The following is a 19,872-nucleotide window of genomic DNA, read 5'->3' as shown; positions in this document are numbered from 1 at the left end:
GGGTGTCGGTAGAGTAAAGTAGCCCCAGATGAAGTCGGCTTGCTGGGTGGGGAGATAGCACAGCTTATGGAGTGTAGGACTTGCTCCCCTGAGGCTTGTGATTCAGCACCCTCCCCCCATGAGGTGGAGTGTGGGGTCGCTCTGCCTTCTTTCTCTCTTGCTTGCTCTTTGATGAAAGAAGTACAATAAATATATATATACATATTTTTAGATATTTATTCACTTATGAGACAGTAGGGGAGTAAGAGAAAGAGGATGTGAGCATCATTCTGGTCCATGCGCTGCTGGGGGTTGAACTCCAGACCTCGTGCCTGCGAGCCCAGCACTTTATCACTGCACTGCCTCCTGACCACATTAACACAAACACACACACACACACACACACACGCACGCACGCACACACGCACACTACTTTTTTTTCTTTATTAGGGGATTAATGTTTTACAGTCGACAGTAAATACAGTAGTTTGCACATGCATAACATTTCCCACTTTTCCACATAACAATACAATCCCACTGGGTCCTCTACCATCATGTTCCAGGAGCTGAACCCTCCCCCACACACTACTTTTTAATTTGACAGGACAGAGAGAAATTGAGAGGGGAGGAGAAGATAGGAAGGGAAAGAGAGGGTGGGGGAGACAGCACAGTGGTTCTGCAAAATACTCTCCTGCCTGAGGCTCCAAGGTCCTGGGTTCAATCCCCAGCACCACCATTAGCCAGAGCTGAACAGGGCTTTGGGCTTACTCTCTGTCTCTCATTAAAATAAAATAGATAAATAAAAATATTTTAGAGAGAGGAGAAAGACATCTGTAGCATTGTTTTATGACTTGTGAAGCTGTAAAGCTTTCCCCCCACCCCACCCCCATTGCTGGGGACTAGGGGCTTGAACCCTGATCCTTATGCATGGTAGCATATGTACTCTACCAAGTGCACCACCACCCAGCCCATATATATGTATATTTGTAAGAAATAGACTTAGGATGACACCTTCAGCAGAGCCCCTGTCAGAACTAAGGGGGAGACTACATTTCCCAGCCTCCTTTGCTCCTTGCGGGGGGACTGGCAGAAGGCTTGATTCTACTCTGTGTGGGCAGATGCCCCATCAACACCAGCTGGCTTGACCCTTAGCCATGGACCTGGTTCTCCTTGCCTCTTCCTCCTCCTCTCTTTCCTCCTCCACTCCTCCTCCTCCTCCTCTCCTGCCTCTTCCTCCCATCCTTCTCTTCTCCCTCCTCTTCCTCCTCCTTCTCTTCCTCTTTCTTCTCCTCCTCCCCCTTCCTCCTGGGGTCAGGGTTAGATCCCGTGCAGCTATGATAGTGTCATGAACGGGCAGAAAGGCCCATGCTGCCGGGTTTGAGGCAGGTGAGCGGACCTGCACTCCCTGAGCTAGACTCTGGGAGGACAGGAAGTCTGCATGGTCTGGGCTTCCGGCATTAATTCTGAACCCAGCATAAGCTGTCTCTGTGGTCACCCCAACACGTTCTCAGCCTCCCCCCAAGTTAGCCCCAGGGCTGGCCAGACAGGGCTGACTGTTGGAGCCCTGTGGCGACTTTGCACCCAGGGCTTGGACACTGAACGATTCTGTCCCTCAGTTCAGACCGTCAGTCCAGTGGTCAGGCCCCGAGTGAAGGCAAGCCATGCCATGCATCTCAGCACCGCTGAGCCGGAAGGCCCTGCCTCGACACCTCAGCAATCTGCTGCTATCAATAGAAACGTGGGCAGGAAGGCTTGGGCCTGGAGTCTGCCAGTGGGAAGAGCGCGAGAACGTCTCCAGCAGAGGGCGGCATTTCCCCGCTCCACCGAGGGCTCCGACCAGCTTCCTCGAGTGTGGTGTCCTTGTCCAGAGCCATCCCGCGCCCACGGCCTCAGCCTAATCGTCCAGCAGCACCCGGGACCCTCCTGCTGTGCTCTAAGTAACCTCCCCACTCCAGTGCAGATCATTCTGGTTCCACTGGCCCACCGAAGATTTCTTGAAAGGAGGAAAATAAGAGCAGCAGAAGTCCCTTTACATTCCAACCTCTGAGTAGAGAGCAAGACTGGGACAGAAGGCCTGACGTCTGCAGCAGGGGCAGCACAGGGTGACAGAGGCACAGGCACCAGGAACCCCTGAAAGCCATGAACCAAGAGGGTAGGACAGAGGTTAGAGGAGAGGAATGCTGGGGCCAGGCGGTGGTGCACCTGCTTAAGCGCGCACATCACAGTGTGCAAGGGCCTGGGTTCAAGCCCCTGGTCCCCACTTGCAGGGGGGAAGCTTCACAAGTGGCTGCAGGTGTCTCTCTGTATCTTTTCCTCTCTATCTCCCCATCCCCTCTCAATTTCTCTCTGTCTCTATCCAGTAATAAAAAATAAATAAAATGTGAATTTTTTTAAAAAAGGAAAAATAAAAAATAAACTCGAGCACAGTGGAGAGAGAATGCAGAAAATGATTTTAGAAAAGGACTCTGTGTAGTGACACTGTTTTTAAGGCTTTTTGGTGATGACAAGAGGAATCCCCAGGACATTGGAGCCAGATAACCTCACCCCCTACACCCCTCCATGCCGGGATCCCCTCCTCGGAGGGCAGGAATCCGTGGGACAGGTATCCATGCAGGACGGAGGCCCAGTGCAAGAAATGTCACCCAGAGCATAGTTGTGTCCCTGAAGACAGTGCGAGCATTTCTCAGAGACAGAGCCACACACCATCAAGGCTGGGAGACTTCAGATCAAACAAGATCAAACAAGTCAAGAAGCAATTTTATTTCTTCTTTTCGTTGTCACTAAAGTTATTGCTGGGGCTCGGTGCCTGCAGGGCAGATCCACCACTCCCAGAAGCCATTTTTTCCCTTTTATTTTTCTACTTTATTTGATAGAACAGAGAGAAATTGAGAAGGGAGGAGGAGATAGAAAGGGAGATAGAAAAGAATTTAAAAATAAAAATTAAAAAAAAAGAAAGGGAGAAAGAGAGAACCTGCAGCACAGATAGTGAAGCCTCCCCCCCACACACATGTGGGGAGTGGAGGCTCAAACTTGGGTCCTTGTGCATGGGAACATGTGGAAAGGAGATTTGAAAAGGGAACCAGCTAGAAAAACAGACTAAGGAAAGGAAAGAAATAATAATAAGTCAAAGAGAAGGAAGAAACTCGATACTATGGGTCAGTGTCATAAGGTCCATAGAGAGCAAAAGAGCCCTGGAAGCCTCGGGGCCTTGGTACCTCTCCCTCTGTCTCTGTCACTGTCTCTTTCTATCTGGAAAAGTTAGCCCAGAGCAACAAAGCCCTTGTAACAATGAAGAATGAATGAATAAAGCCATAGAGAGATGGAGAGGTACAGAACGCAAGAGAAGCAGTAGATACAGAAGACGAAAACGTTCTCCCATCAGAGCCCCCAAGAAGAAACCAAACACAAGGAGAGAAAAACACAGCACTAAGAGCGGCAGTAGCCCCTCCCTCTGGACGGAAAAGCAAGCCTGGACTTCCATGTCGGGAGGCCCACAAGGGGCCGGGGAGATAGTCCCAGGTGGCCCAGGGGTGACACAGTCACAGGAAAGCTGGCGGCTCTGCCTAGTGAGTCCACACTTCCAGGCAGGGTCCTGGGTTTGAGCCCTGGTGCCATGGTGCATGGCGGTGGTGGAGTGGGGCTGGGGTGGCTCTCCTCTCTGACCTTCTCCCTCTCTCTATAAGGGATGAATAAGGGATGAAAGAGCTGGTACTCTGTGACCATGTCACACCTCTGGGTGGGCTCTCTGGTGGCAAATTTAAAGAAGATAAAGTCTAATGAAAAGCACTGCCCTGGAGGGGGGCAGGGGTGCCCCTGGTTGAGTGCACACATTACAGTGCACAAGGACCTGGGTTCGAGCCCCCTAATCCCCACCTGTGGGACTCTCACAAAGAAAGCTTTGTGAGTGGTGAAGCAGGGCTACAGATGTCTCTATCTCTCTTCCTCTCTATCTCCCCCTTCCCTCTTGATTTCTATCTTCAGCCAATAAGTAAATAAAGATAATAGAGAAAAAGAACACTGGCCTAGAGAGAGAAATAGCTCTCTCGGGTCACATGCTACTTTGCCATGTGCGCAATCCAGGTTCGAGCCCGGTCCCCACCACATTGCAGGAGGTTTGTAGCTGTGGTCTCTTTCACACACACACACACACACACACACACACACTCTCTCTCTCTCTCTCTCTCTCTCTCTCTCTCTCTGCCTGTCTCTCTGTATCTAGTAAATAAAGAGGGAGGGAAGGCTGAGATTCAGCCAAGTGCCTTGGGAGGGGAAGTGGTGCCCAGCTCCCCTGTGACAGCATGGCCAGACTTCCGGGAGGGCATGTCCCTAGCCATAGGCCGGCCGCCGTGAGTGTGCGGGCACTGAGTGGCCCCGTCTGCCGGGATGTGCCCTGGGAACTGAGTGGAGAGCGAGGAGGTGGGCTGAGGTGGGCTAAGCATATCCAGCCCCCTGTGCATGGCTGCCTGTCCCCTCTTCGCGTAAAGTGTTACTACTGTTATCTGGGAGGGCTAGCTCAACAGGTCGGGTGCCTGCCCACGGGGAGCTCCAGCAGCAGCCGGGAGGGGCTGGCGGAGGAGGCCGGGCTAAGTCGCTTCCTGAATTGGCATCTGTTCTTCAGCGTGTTTGTCAGGGAGCTTGGGGCCTGGAAAAGCAGTTTGCCATGTTGTTATGCATGCCGGTAATCTGTTTGGAAGGTGACAAGAGATTGGGGGGGGGGTGTTTTCCAGACACCTCCTTCTCTTCCCTGTCCCCTCTGGGCTCAGGGGTGGGGTGGGAGAGCTGTGCAAATGTTGCCTCCTGGGGAGAATCCTAGGAATTTTCCCACTAAACTGGGAAGAATCCTAGGATGCATGTTTTTTAAAAAATATATTTTTATTTATTATTGGATAAAGAGAGAACTTGAGAAAGGAAGAGAGATGGAGGGGAAGAGAGGAGGAGAGATGGAGAAGGAGAGAGAGAGACACCTGCAGCCCTGCTTCACTGCTCTAGAAGCTTCTCCCCCTCCCTCCCTCCCCCCCCCCCGCACATGGGGACCAGGGGCTTGATCCTGGGTCCTTGTGCACTGTGACGTATGCGCTTAATCAGGTGCACCACCACCCAGTTCCCAGAGTCCTAGTTTTCCATCATAAGCAGGGGTAGGGGCTGTCCCATTTCTGCTTGAACATGGCCAGCCTGTGAGCAGGGCTGGTCCCTGGGGCTCGAGACCACGTGACTGAGCGACCCTGAGAGGCAGGGAGGAGCCTGGGCCCCAGAGAGGGTCACAGAGGAGATGGGACCTCAAGATGCCGCTCCTCCTCGCCCTAGCTTTGGGGTGAGCCTGGCCTTCTCGAGGATGTTTCTGCCCCGCCGAGTGGGCCTGACAGCAAGCTCTCGGGGAGCCCCCCTATACTGAGCCTCCCTCTCGTCCCCCACAGGTTTGGGTGGACGCAGGCACACAGATCTTCTTCTCCTATGCCATCTGTCTGGGCTGCCTGACGGCGCTCGGCAGCTACAACAACTACAACAACAACTGCTACAGGTAGTCGGGGCCAGGCCAGGGGGACGGCCCATCACAAGTCGGGGGCCGGGACACTTTCCAGGACCCCTCACCCCCCACCCCCATCAGCCAACAGTCAAGGACAGTCCTGCCTCGCCCTGTTCCCTTTGCCGGCTGCCCCTCCTGCCCTCTCGCTCCCCATGTGTGCTCTCCTCACCTGGAGAAGCCGGGGGAGCTGTGAGACCCCAGGCCAGGTCCCTGGCCTCACTGAACTTGGCTTCCTTACAGGACTCACAGGGCCGCAGGCACCCCCCACCCCAGGGCCCTGAAACCACACTCTGCTCCCTCAGGTCCAGGTGCTCCCCCTGTCTCCTCCCAAACCCTGGTGCTCTGCACCTGTTCCCCTAGGCTCCTATGCTCCCCTCCATCCCTCCCTAGACCCCTGGTCTCCCTGCCAGCATCCTAGGGCTCCCTCTTGGTCTCACTGTTTCCCCAGCCCTCTGGAGCCCCCTGCCCTGGGCCTCCTCCTACCCCAGGGCTCCCGTTCTAACCACCCTCTGCCCTGGAGCTCCCCCTGCCCTGGAACTCTTGGAACTCTCCCCAGCCCCCTGGAGCACCCCCCCAGCCCTAGAGCCCCTCTCTGCCCTGGAGACTCCCCCCACTGAAGCCCCCCCTGCCCCGGGGCTCCCCCTGCTGACCGCCCGTCTGCCCACAGGGACTGCATCATGCTATGCTGCCTCAACAGCGGCACAAGCTTCGTGGCGGGCTTTGCCATCTTCTCCGTGCTGGGCTTCATGGCGTACGAGCAGGGCGTGCCCATCGCTGAGGTGGCCGAGTCTGGTATGTGGGGGCAGCTCCTCCTGGCTGGGGTCTGAGGGGCACAGCTGGGCCCAGCACCCACCCTCCTGCTAGGGCTCTTGGGTTGCAGGGAGGGAGCCTCGCCAGACCCTTGCCCACCCTGGGATACTGCGTCTCCCCCAGAGACCCACTCCCCAGCCCAGCCCACCCCCACCTGGTGACCACAGGACACCCCCCAGTGTCCACTCTGCCTCCATCATGGCCCTTGGTACACAGGCACCAATCAGCAGAATGACTGCTCTTATTGCAGTCAAGCACCAGGTCGCAAGATTACATCTGTTCTAGGGGACCTCTCTTCAAATCCTGGCCACCTCACTACATCCACCACCAAGTGGTCCCATCTCTCCTCGTGCCCCCGACCCTTTCCCTTCCTCTCCATCCCCCACCTCCTCAGGTGCCCTCAATTCTGAGGTCAGAGGTCAAGGTCTTGCTTTTTGGGCCTCCTTCCCTGGCTTTGTTTCTCTGGACCCCACATCTGAGAGAACACCTGTCTCTTCTGTCTTCTTCTGACTCAGTTCACTGAACATCACCCCCTGCAGACCCTGCCTCAGCCTTCCTCACAGCCGGGCCACTTTCCCCAGCAAATCTAGGCCATAGCTTCCTCACCCACTCTCTACCCAGGGCGCTTGGGCTGTTTCCCACTTGGGCTGTTGGAAGCCGCACTCACCAGTGCTTTTCTCCTGAACGAGTCCAACAGGGTTGGTGTAATCCTGCAAGCACAAAGCCCCAGTGGAGCCTGACAGCATAAGGAAGTGTTGAATTACAGGGGGATGGAGGCGGGGGATGGCAGGTGGGGGTGTGCCCGGTTAAGTGCACATAGTACTGGATGCAAAGACCTGAGCAAGGAGCTGGGTTTGAGCCCCTACTCCCCACATGTAGGAGGAAAGCTTCACAAGTGGTGAAGCAGGTCTGCAGGTGTCTCTCTGTCTCTCTCCCTCTCTATCTCCCGCTCCCCTCTCAATTTCTCTCTGTCTTATCCAATAAAATGGGGAGGGAAGCATAGGAGGTTGGGGAATGTCTGCCAAGAACAGTGGATTCTTAGTGTTGGTACTGAGTCCCAGTGATAACCCTGGAGGCAAAAAAAAAAAGTTTTGTTGAATTTAATTTATGATTTCAGGACTAGTGACTCCAAATGTTGAAAGCAAGAATAAGAACGTTTTGTCAACAGCATCCAGCTAATGTATCTGGTAATGTAGATTAAATTTTAATAAGCATTATTTAAATTGACTCAAGAAGAAATAGAGAAACTAAATAGCTCTGTGTGTTTTAAAGAATTTGAATTAATTACAAAAAAAATATTCTACCAAGGAGACTCTGACTCTGATGGTTTCACCAGTGAATTCTCTCAAATATTAAATATAAATATATATATATAATTTATTTTGCACAAACACTTTCCAGAATTAAAGGTGGTCGAGCAATAGAGTAGCAGCAGTCCCCTGAGCAAACAGAAAAGTCAAGGATAACCACCTGAAACCCTATTATATTGCATCCAGACTTCTGAAGAAACACACTTAGCCACCAGCAGCTGCAGGCGCCAGTGGGCAGGAAAGGGGGGCTGATTCTCAATAGAGAAGAAGGCCATGTTTGCCAGCAGTTAGCGCGGTCTGGGGGCTACACAATGGAGCACACTGTTGGCTGCAGGAAGGTGAGGAATTTCTATGGCCTCAAGAGCACCAAGGTATTGAAATGCTTGCAAGTGTGTCAGGGAAAAGCCGGCCTAGAATTATAGCTATGTGGTCTGCCTTTGCCTCGAGGAAGGAATTGTAGGAGGGTAAATGTCCCCAGTGACTGGCTAGAAAGCAAGTCATGGTCCTGCGAGTGTGCAGAGGAAAATATCCTCATCCAGGTAATTCTCAGGGCCCTGAGTACAGGCTGAGACATTGCAGTGAGTCCTCATGTCTTCTTGGCACAAACTGAGGGGTGACGCCCAGTGGAATCTCTCCTCCCCACCACGATACATGAACAGGGAAGTGCAGCCACGTCACCACCTGTTGCGTCTGCAACAGAAATCACGCTAGATGTACATACTGAGATATAATCAAACTACAGCTGTGGCGGAGTAAACAGGGATATTGAGAACTAGAGGACATACCAGAGAAAGAATTGCAGTATGAGAGCAGTTTAATCATCTAAAGCTAGCATACCGAAACATACTCAAAAACTGAAAGATTACTTCTCCAAAGAGTTACAGAACAACAAAGTTTTCCTGATAAAATTTGCGGAAAAGTTTTAAGTCATGAATCAGAACTCCAAACAGAGTTCACTACAGGTGAGAAAGCATGAAAGAGAAACTCCAAGCAGCACGACATGCTTTGAAGGATACTTTGAATGTGACTCGGGTTTGCGTAGTTGGCCTCGGCGGTAGACTCATGTAGAGGAGAGAATATCTGAGTTGTAAGATGCTCTGTGAATTCAAAGATGTTGGAATGGAAACATTTAGGGAAAGAGGAGAAAGTCTCTCTGAAACAGAAGATGCCGTGAGGAAGGTGAATGTGAGAGTTACTGGGATTCCTGGGAGGGAGGTGACAGAGGCCATGTTTAAAGACATCACAGGAGAGAAATTTCCACACCTGGGCCAAGTTCACAACAGAGACATCCAGGAAGCTGAACAAGTATCCAAGTTCCTGAGTCCAAAACAGTTTATGCTAAGACACGTCATAGTAAAACTATCAAAAGGCAAAGTCAAGGAAAAAAAGATTGCAGGATGCTAAGGAACAAAAGAAACTGACATAAAGGCGGTGGCAGGGGTGGGGTGGGGGCGGTGTTCAGCTTTCATCTGATTTCACGTAACATCCCCCAGAGTCAAGGAGCGAGTGGAATGAGATACTGAAAGGATTCAGAGATCAGAATTTCAAGCCATGAATACTCTACCCTGACAAATTATACTTCAACAATGAGAGGAAAATAAAAGTCTCAAACAATACAAGTTGTATTGTTATATGGAAAACTGGGAAATGTTATACATGTACAAACTATTGTATTTACTGTTGAATGTAAAACATTAATTCCCCAATAAAGAAATTTTTTTTTAAAGTCTCCAACAGACAGACACTGTAGGAATTTGCCACCACCAGCCCTGCCTTGCAGGGGTTACTGAAAGGAAACTCACAGAAAAGAAGCAGCAAAGAAATTCAAATTCTCAGTGAGATCATCATTGGTGGAATAGAACCAGGACTACAAACAACAATAAGAAAGAAGAAAGATATAGGAAAAGGGAAGGGAAAGTGGACAGAGTGATATAGTCAAATGTCAGCGAATCAAAGGCCAAGTTAAAATGGACTGTTCAAGGTACTATAAGTTAGATACAACAATCGTGGAAAACAAACAAACAAAAATAGTGCAGAGATCCATGGGAGACATAACTGCAGTAGGGGAGACCGCTACAGAACGCCATCCATGGGAGACATAACTGCAGTAGGGGAGACCGCTACAGAGCACCATCCATGGGAGACATAACTGCAGTAGGGGAGACCGCTACAGAGCGCCATCCATGGGAGACATAACTGCAGTAGGGGAGACCGCTACAGAGCGCCATCCATGGGAGACATAACTGCAGTAGGGGAGACCGCTACAGAGCGCCATCCATGGGAGACATAACTGCAGTAGGGGAGACCGCTACAGAGCGCCATCCATGGGAGACATAACTGCAGTAGGGGAGACCGCTACAGAGCGCCATCCATGGGAGACATAACTGCAGTAGGGGAGACCGCTACAGAGCGCCATCCATGGGAGACATAACTGCAGTAGGGGAGACCGCTACAGAGCGCCATCCACACAGTGACAGAGAGAAGCAAACAGAAGCGAGAACACAAAGCCGTCCCAGAGTGGCGACCAGTAGCAATAATCACCTGAAACGGAAATGGCTGAACTTCACCACCCAGAAGGCTGAGCGTGACCAAGAGCATGAAAAAGAAAGACCCCCTCTACTCTGTGTCTGCAGGCAACACTCCTCCATAGGAAGAACAAGCAGAAGCTCCAAATGAGAGGCTGGAGCAAGCTGGTCTAAGCCAGTAATGGGGGGGGGGGGCAGGAACCCTGCTCTGCTCTGCTCTGCAATAAAACAGGAGATGCTGGCACACCACACATCCAGCAAGTGATTGATATCAAACATCTATAAAGAAACACAGCTCAACAAAAGAAAATGGACAAGAGGGGCCAGGCGGTGGTGCACCTGGTTAAGCGCACACACTACAGTGGGCAAAGACCTGGGTTCAAGCCCCTGGTCTTGGGAAAGTTTCACAAGTGGTGAGTCAAGCTGCAGGTGTCTCTCTACTTTTCCCTCCCATCCCAATTTCTGTCTGGCTCTAATAATAAATAAAATAACATTAAAAAATAAAAAGTGACTTTAAAAAGTGGACAAAATAATTGAATAGACAGCTTTCTAAGGAAGAGCCACTCAGAGATGTGAAGAAGACTTCAGTGATGATCTGAGATATGTAGTTGAGAACTACACTAAGACTTCCATCAATAAACAGGACACGACAGGTGCTGGCAAGGCTGTGGAGAAAAGGGGCTCTGCTCACTGCTGCTGGGATGCAGACTGCGGCCGCCCCTGTGGAGACTGTGCGGACAGTCCTTCAACAGACAGACATGGAGTCACCTCAGGACCCACAAGCCCACTCGGAGGCTTTATCCAGCGGACACTCAGACACTAATTAGAAGGGACACATGCAGCCCCGTGCTCACAGCTGCATTGTTCACAACAGCCGGAGAGTGGTCGCAGCCTAGATGCCCATCAGCAGATGACTGGCTTTAAAAATCATGGGATATAGATTCCGTGGAATACTACTCTGCCGTCAAAAAAGATGAGATTGTGTCCTTGGGGACAAAATGGATGCAACTGGAAGTGATGATGCTTAGTGAAATGAGTAAAGAGAGGAAAGACCACTACCAGGTGATTTCACTCATATGTGGAGCCTAGAGATCTGAGACCCATGAACTTGAGATAAATAATAATAAATACTGAGAGTGTGTCCGAGGCCCCATGAGAAGTATGGCGCCTCTTTGGGAGGTGCAAGCACAGATTTTGGTGGTGGTTTGGTGTGTGGAACTGTGCCCTGGAATCGTACAATCTTGTAACCCACGAATAATCACGACTTAAAGTTTTTAAATTTTATTCATATCTTTATTATTGGATAGAGGCAGACAGAAATTGAGAAGAGAGAGGGAGGTAGAGGAAGAGGGACAGAGAGACACTTGCGTCCCCACTCATGAAGCTCTCCCTCAGCAGGTAGGAACCAGGGGCTTGAACCTGGGTCCTTGCGCACTGTAATGTGAGTGCTTAACCAGGTGTGCCAGCTGGCACCTATCACGACTTTTCTAATGGGGAAAACCAAAGGCGGCGGGACTGCTGTGTGTCTGTGCAGCCAGGATCTGCCCCAACCACAAGGGAGAAAGGGAAAGTACATTCCGCATGGAACCGCCTGCCTCACACCTCAACGGCAGGACCTGCTCTGCTTACAGAGACCACGGCTACAGCAAAGATAACTGACCCCCGGCACACACCCCGCCATGCCCACCAGCTGCCCAGCTTCCCGGACATGAGGCAGAATGCAGGGACAGGTGGGGGAGACAGAAGGCAGAGCCGGGCAGGCACCTTGGGGCCAGGGGGGGGGGGGCGGCTATCGGCAGGATGAATCCAGGTCTGTACACACGGGTGGGGTGAGGAGGACCCAGAGCTCTGCAGAGAAGGGTTGGTGTCCTTCAGGGAAGGGCAGAGACTGTTCACAGGAGGTGACATTCAAAACACAAAGCTTTCAGGAGAGGGGAGAGGGAGAGGAAAGAGAGGGAAGGAAGGGGAGAGGAGAGAGAGGGAGAGAGGGGGAGAGGAAAGAGAGGGAAGGAAGGGGAGAGGAGAGAGAGGGAGAGAGGGGGAGGGGGAAAAGGAGAGTAAGAAGGAGAGAAGGGAAGGGAGACAGGGAGAGGAAAAGGGGGAGGGAGAGGGATGGAGGGAAAGAGGGAGAGAGGGAGAGATGGGGGAGAGGAGAGAGACGGAGAGGGAGAGAGAGAGAGAGGGAAATAGGAGGAGGAGGAGAGAGAAGCAGGAGATGCAAGAGAGACAAAAGGAATGAGAAGGGAATTGGATGTTAAAGGGAAGCCAAGAGCAGGCACAAAACAGAAAATCCTTCAGAGCAAGAGAACTGTCAAGTCGGAGGCGGGCAGGGGTCTTGCCCCGCTTTCACCCTAAAGACGTAGCCGCTGACTGGAGGTGAACTGAGCACACAACCCTCGCCCCGAGGCCCCGAGGCCTGAAGCGGGCAGGCAGGCATTTCTAGTGACTTCCAACTAACGCGCCGAACAGTGCACTGCTGACAGCAGAGTGGGGATCGGCTGGAGCTTTTCCTACCGCCCTGAGAAGCCCTGCAAAGCTACCAGAAGCCGGCAACAGAAATGAGGGGGACCTCTCAGAGGAGAACCGGCCTCCACTCCAGAGGCATTCCACGTGGAGACATTCCACGCAGGATTAAACAGACTTAGAAGGGCCAGGCGGTGGTACACCTGGTTGAGTGCTCATGTTACAGTGTGTAAGGACACGGGTTCGAATCCCCGGTCCCCACTTGCAGGGGGAAGGCTTTGTGAGTGCTGAAGCGGGGCTGCAGGTGTATCTCTGTCTCTCTCCCTCTCTATCTTTCCCTTTCCTCTCTATTTTGGCTGTCTCTCTCCAGTGAATAAATAAATTAATACAATACAAAAAAAAAGACTTTGACAAGCATTTGAAGATAAGAAAAACCTCCTTGAACAGGACTCCCAAACTAAACCAGTGAGGTAGGAAGAAGTGAAAAGAGAGTGGGTCAAACCCCAGGAGAGAATGAGTAAAGGAAGGAAGGACAGCTGTGTCAGAAATAAAGAGAACGTCATGGCCTCCAGTCCCCAGTCCACGCGTGGGTCCTGGAATCCAGTGGAAGGCAGGCAAAGAAAGTCCCGAGTGAAGGACGACAGTGTGGTGAGAAGCAGAAACAGGGCAGAAAGAAGACATGCTGTGCCTGCTATTCCTCTTCCCGGAGAAGGAAAGAGGGCTCTGCGCAACAGAGTAGAGATACCTCACCCAGTAGAGTGAACACTTGGCCGTGTGCTGGGACTCCGGTTCAAGTCCCCAGCCACCACATGGGGCAGCTTCATGAGTGATGGCTGATGCTCGGGCTCCTTCTCTCTCTCTTTCCCTTTGTCTGGGGAAGAAAAACGAAGAAGGATACCTGGAACAGTAGAATCCCATTGGCTTGAAGCCCCAGCAGTGTGCTTGTGAAAAAAAAATCTCATAATTAAAATGGGGGGTTGGGCGGTAACGCAGTGGGTTAAGTGCACATGGCGTGAAGCACAGGGACCGGCGTAACGATCCTGGTTCGAGCCCCCGGCTCCCCCCCTGTAGGGGAGTCGCTTCACAAGTGGTGAAGCAGGTCTGCAGGTGTCTATCTTTCTCTCCCCTGCTCTTTCTCCCCCTCCTCTCCCCATTTCTCTCTGTCCTATCCAACAACGACATCAATAACAACAACAATAATAACTACAACAACAACAAGGGCAACAAAGGGGGAAAATAACCTCCAGGAGCAGTGGATTCACGGTGCAAGTACTGAGCCCCAGAAATAACCCTGGAGGCAAAAAAAAAAATAGAACAGAAATAAAATGTTAAGGGCCAGGCAGTGGCGCACCTGGTTGAGCGCACGTGTGACAGTACTCAAGGGCCCAGGTTTAAGCCTCTGGGCCCCACCTGCTGGGGGAAAGCTTTGTGAGTACTGAAGCAGGGCTGCAGGCGTCTCTCTGTCTCTCTCTTCCTCTCTCCCTCTCCCTTCTCTCTCAATTTCTCTTTCTATCCAATAATAAATAAATAATATTTAAACATAAAGAGTAGAGAACACTGGAAGAAGACCTGGAGGACCAGGTGATATGGGTTAAGGACAGACGAGCCTAAGGGCACCGAGTAAATGAGCATAAAGACAACCACAAGGAGGGGCCGGGCAGTGGTGCAGCTGGTTGAGTGCACATGCAATCCACAAGGACCCAGGTTCAAGCCCCTGGTCCCCACCTGCAGGGGCAAAACTGTGAGTGGTGAAGCAGGGCTGCATGTGTCTCTCTGTCTCTCCTCTATCACCCTCTTCCCTCTCAATTTCTGCAAGTCTCTATCCAGTAAATAAATAAAGATAATAAAAAAATTGTGGTCCAGGAGGTGGCACAGTGATAAGGCTTTGGACTTTCAATCATGAGGTCACGAGTTCAATCCCTGGCAGCACATGTACCAGAGTGATGTCTGGCTCTTTCTCTCTCCTCCTATCTTTCTCATAAATAAATAAAATCTTAAAAAAACAATTAAGGTAAGAAAAAGAAAATGCATTTGCTTGTTTATGCAAGGGAAGCTGGAAGTAGAGGGAAAGGCCACCTTGCAGGGCTGAAGGATAAGGCGAGTGTTTCAGCGACTCAGACTCCTGGAACAGCCGTGCTGTCTCAGACAGCACCCAAAGGAGTCACGTCCGGTGGGTGGCACCCAGAGACTAGCAAGTGAGCCACGTGCACTGCGAGCTCAGAGCTCAGCGAGTGGGGGCCGGAACCTCCGGGCAGTGTTGTTTGCACTGGGTGGTGCAGAGCCCGGCCACTAGCTCAGGGCCCTAGCTAGCAGCCCCATGACTGTCTCCCATGCTTGTCAGCTTGTGGCCCAGGTTTGAGCCCTGGTACCACATGGGAAGTGCTGTGGTGCTGGAAGAAGCTCTCAGTGCTGTGGTCTAGGTGTCTGAAAAGTGGCTGAGGGTGGGGGGGTGGGGGGAGGTGGTGAAGGCAAGCATGTCCCTTGCCTTCTCTGGGGGGAGAAACACAGAAAGCACCCCTCCTTGGGTGGGCCATGATCCCCGCCCCACCTCCCCCTGTGTAGGCCCCGGCCTGGCCTTCATCGCCTACCCCAAAGCCGTCACCATGATGCCGCTGTCTCCGCTGTGGGCCACCCTCTTCTTCATGATGCTCATCTTTCTGGGCCTGGACAGTCAGGTAAGGGGCTCCCCCTGGCCCTCCAGGCAGGTGGTTCCCCCCAACATTCTTGACTGTGGGGGGGTGTTCTGGAATGTTCCTCTCTGCCAGAGCACAGGGGGGCAGCACACAAAGGACTCAGAGCAGGCAGTCGGCCTGGCACCCCGGGGCCACCACCTGTGTGTCCCCATCCCAGTGTCCTGCCTGGGCTGCAGGGCTACAGGCCCCCCTCACTGCACCCTGCCTGCAGTACCCCTGCCTTGGTTCTGATGAGAATCTGGGACTTTTCTTCTACCTCTTGTCCTGTGCACCAACCCCCCCCCCCCAACACACACACACACACACACACACACACAGCCCAGGGTCTCCGGACAAAGCAGTGACTTTTATCCTCTGCCCAGGGCTCAGAGTGGCTGCTGCCCTTCCCCCCTACCCTGTGGTCTTTTGCCATCACTCATCCCCAAGCCTGTGGTGGGTGGGCAGGTGACCCAACAGTGTGATCTCTCCTCAGAGCCAGAACACCAGGTGTTTCTGTGGCTGATTCTGCTGCACTGTCACCAGGAGCTGGGGCGGGGGGGGGGGGAGCTCTCTGGGGAGGGTTGAGTGACAGGGACAGAGGGCAGGTGGCTGAGGCCCCCTCCTCACCCCTGCATTTCACAATGGTCCTGGGCTGGGCTCAGTGCCTGTCAGTGTCACTGTTGTGGCCCCACTAAACAGATGGAGAATGCATATGGGCTCCAGCCTGCCTCTCTGGGGGAGCTGTGGGAGTGGGGGGTCCTTGTCCCTGTGGGGAGCTCTGAAGGACGTGCAGCCAGCCTTACTGGACTGGAGGTGCTGGGGTGGGGAGCCCCTAGCCCCCAGAGCCACTGGTCCCTGTGTGAGATGGGGACCCCCTGCTTCCTGGAGCTGGTTTGGGATGGGGTGCAAAGGGTGGACACAGAGTCAGCAGTGGGCACATAGGGTCAGCAGGTGGGGTCCCACAGCCCAACCCCTGTCTGCTGGGTAACAGTGTTCATGACAGGGCACAGGGGATGTCCCCCACAGGTCTCAGGGCTCAGCCTAGGGTTGGGGAGGCTAGGCTCAGTGCTGGGAGGAGTGCTGGTGTGCAGGGCTATTGGGGCTGGGTGAGCAGAGGTGTGACTGAAGTCCTGGGGGACAAAGAGGCTGCCAGCCAGGGATGGGGCAGGGAGGGGATGAGGAGGGGCAGAGAGGAGCTGGGAGGGGATGGAGAGGGGCAGTGGTGCGGGGGGAGGAGCAGCTGTGTGAGGTTGGTGTGTGGACACCCCTGCATCCCAGCCATGCCCTCTCCTCCAATGTCTTGAGTGTGGGTGTCTTTGCCATCTCTGAGCCTGGGTGATCTTTCCTGTGGCTGGAGGGGGACCCTTGGTTGTGGGGTCCCCATTGCTCTTGCCCCTGGAGCAGCGGGATGCAGGGGAGGTTCTGAGCAGCCAGCTCAGCAACAGAGCACAGGCCTTGAGAGCTCAGGTCCCCGTGTTCTGGGCGAAGAGAGAGCAGCTTTTTCCTGTTCCTTCACCCCCAGTTCGTGTGTGTGGAGAGCCTGGTGACGGCTGTTGTGGACATGTACCCGAAGATCTTCCGGAGGGGCTATCGACGCGAGCTTCTCATCCTGGCGCTGTCGGTGGTGTCCTACTTCCTGGGCCTGGTGATGCTGACCGAGGTGAGGGGGGGTGCCTGGTGCTTCTGAAGAGGTGAGTATGGGACACAGCACAGCACCCAGGGAGCCCTGTGGGGGGTGGGGTCTCTCCTCTCTCAGCACCAAGCACAGCACCCAGGGAGCCCCATGGAGGCTGGGCAGGGCTGTGGGGTCTCTCCTCTCTGAGCACCATGCACAGCACCCAGGGAGCCCCATGGGGGGTGGGCAGGGCTGTGTGGTCTCTCCTCTCTGAGCACCATGCACAGTACCCAGGGAGCCCCATGGGGGGTGGGCAGGGCTGTGGGGTCTCTCCTCTCTCAGCTCCATGCACAGCACCCAGGGAGCCCCATGGGGGGTGGGCAGGGCTGTGGGGTCTCTCCTCTCTGTGCACCATGCACAGCACCCAGGGAGCCCCATGTCCCTGGCTGACCCGCCCTCATCCCTTTGTCCCTTCTCCCCTGTACCCGCAGGGCGGCATGTACATCTTTCAGCTCTTTGACTCCTATGCGGCCAGCGGAATGTGTCTGCTGTTCGTAGCCATCTTTGAGTGTGTTTGCATCGGCTGGGTGTATGGTGAGTGACAGGTGCCTGGCATGTGGGTCCTAGGCTCTGTGCCCTCTCACCTGGTAGCCTCAGCCTTCCCTGCAGGGAGTCTACACCCCTACCCTCCTGGTGAGGGAACCCCTCAGCTGGGTCTCCCTGCCCTGATTCTTTTTTCCCAACTGTAGAAGGAGGCGATGCCCCATCTCCAGGAAGAAGGACACAGGAGCAGAACTGCCACACAGAGCTGCCCTCCTGGGCCACATGTCCCCAAGGCCACTAGCAGGGAGGGGCACAACCCCTGTGCTTGTGGATGCCCCTTGCTGTGGCCTGGCTGGGACTCAGCACTTCTGCAGGCCCCCTTCAAATGAGCTACCTTCTCCAGATGTCTGTCCCCATGTCCCAGATATGTTTAAACAGCTGGCATGTCCCCCAGTGCCACTCAGCATTCCTTATCCCTCTGGGGGGCAGATGTCCAAGGCCTGGCCAATGAATCTGGCACCAAAGTCCTGGGGGCTTTGCCCCATTCTGCTTTCCCGTACAGGAAGCAACCGTTTCTATGACAACATTGAGGACATGATTGGCTACCGCCCTCTGTCACTCATCAAGTGGTGCTGGAAGGTTGTGACCCCCGGGATCTGTGCGGTAAGCCCCCCTCTACCTACAATACAGTCTGTAGCTAGCTGAGACCACACAGGCTCAAACTCACCTGTGTTTACCTTTAAATCTGTTGAGAATTTTAAGTTAAAAAATAAAATATTTTAAGAACAATGAACCCACCTTCTCTGGTCCATCTTGGATGGAGCTAGAAGGAATTATGTTCAGTGAGCTAAGTCAGAAAGACAAAGACAGAGAGTACCGGATGATCCCACTCAGAAACAGAAGTTGAGAAAGAAGAACAGAAAGGGAAACTCAAAGCAGGATCTGACTGAGTTTGGAGTAGGGCACCAAAGTAAAAACCCTGGGGAGAGGGTAGATAGATGGTCAGCTTCACTGGGGGTGGGGCGGACAACGACACAGACCTTTGGTGGCAGGAATGGTGTTAATATACAAAATAGATAAATTAATTAAATAAAAACTGGGGTGGGGGTGCCCTGAGCAGGGGGAGGCTGGGGTCCTGCCAGGCAGTGCTGGACCCGTGTGTGTCCGCAGAGCATCTTCATCTTCTTCCTGGTCAAGTACAAGCCGCTCAAGTACAACAACGTGTACACCTACCCAGCCTGGGGCTATGGCATCGGCTGGCTCATGGCGCTCTCCTCCATGCTGTGCATCCCTCTCTGGGCCTGCCTGCAGCTCTGGAGCATGCCCGGCCCGCTGCTCGAGGTGAGGGTCCACGCCCGTGCTGCTTGGCTGGGCTATGGGTCAGGGGTCCCACCCAGGTGCTGGCACTGTGGTCCCTCTCGGCTCCCTGGGCGACTGTGTCTGCCTTCACCGGGAGGGGAGTCTGAGGCTCAGAGCCTGTGGCACTGGCCTGATGGCACAGCTGGGAGTGCACAGCAGAAAGAGAGTGTGTGAGCGAATGTGTGTGAGTGTGGATGTGTGTGTGAGTGTGGATGTGAGAGTGTGTGTGTGAGAGTGTGAGCAAATGTGTGTGAGTGTGGATGTGTGTGTGTGTGAGTGTGGATGTGAGAGTGTGTGTGTGAGAGTGTGAGCAAATGTGTGTGGATGTGTGTGTGTGAGTATGTGAGAGTGTGTGTGTGTGTGAGTGTGAGTGAATGTGTGTGAGTGTGGATGTGTGTGTGTGAGTGAGAGTGTGTGTGTGTGTGAGTGTGAGTGAATGTGTGTGAGTGTGGATGTGTGTGTGTGAGTATGTGAGAGTGTATGTGAGTGTGAGTGAATGTGTGTGAGTGTGGATGTGTGTGTGTGTGTGAGTGAGAGTGAGTGAGTGTGTGTGAATGTGGATGTGTGAGTGTGGATGTGTTAGTGTGTGTGTAAGAGTATCTGTGTGAGAGTGTGATCGAGTGTGTGTGTGTGTGTGTGTGTGTGTGTGTGTGTGAGTGTGGATGTGTGTGTGAGTGTGTGTGTGTGTGTGTGAGTGTGGATGTGGATGTGTGTGTGAGTGTGTGTGTGTGTATGTATGTGAATGTGTGTGAGAGTGTGAGTGTGTGTGTGTGAGTCTGTGTGTGAGTGTATGAGCAAGTGTGTGTGTGGGGGTGAGCAAGTATGTGTGTGTGTGTGTGTGTGTGTGTGTGTGTGTGTGTGTGTGTGAATGACTGTGAGTTTGAGTGCATATTTTCTTGGTTTATGTCCATACCTCCTGTACATGTGATTGTGAATGTGTGTGTGGGCATGAGTGTGAGACTGAGTGTGAATGTGTTTAAGAGTGTGAGTCTGTGAGTGTGAGTCTGAGTGTGCACAATCTCTTCAGCGCCCAGAGACCCTCCCAGCACTGCTGCCTCCTCTCCCCAGGGGA

The 19,872-nt window shown here is 53.1% G+C and overlaps 1 protein-coding gene across 1 annotated transcript in view; it reads left to right on the top strand.

Moving 5' to 3' along the window:
* SLC6A11 (solute carrier family 6 member 11) overlaps positions 1-19,872 on the top strand; it is a 102,523-nt gene that overhangs the window by 80,556 nt on the left and 2,095 nt on the right. The window contains exons 7-13 of the mRNA XM_007517145.3: positions 5,394-5,497; positions 6,171-6,295; positions 15,174-15,286; positions 16,806-16,943; positions 17,390-17,492; positions 18,004-18,104; positions 18,612-18,782. Of these exons, the coding sequence (XP_007517207.2) occupies positions 5,394-5,497; positions 6,171-6,295; positions 15,174-15,286; positions 16,806-16,943; positions 17,390-17,492; positions 18,004-18,104; positions 18,612-18,782 (855 nt within the window). The remainder of the gene's footprint in view (positions 1-5,393; positions 5,498-6,170; positions 6,296-15,173; positions 15,287-16,805; positions 16,944-17,389; positions 17,493-18,003; positions 18,105-18,611; positions 18,783-19,872) is intronic.

The sequence above is a fragment of the Erinaceus europaeus genome, chromosome 21, assembly GCF_950295315.1.
Source record: "Erinaceus europaeus chromosome 21, mEriEur2.1, whole genome shotgun sequence".
Taxonomy (NCBI): domain Eukaryota; kingdom Metazoa; phylum Chordata; class Mammalia; order Eulipotyphla; family Erinaceidae; genus Erinaceus; species Erinaceus europaeus.
The sequence above is the reverse complement of the archived record's forward strand: the minus strand, read 5'-3'. Positions and strand labels throughout refer to the sequence as shown.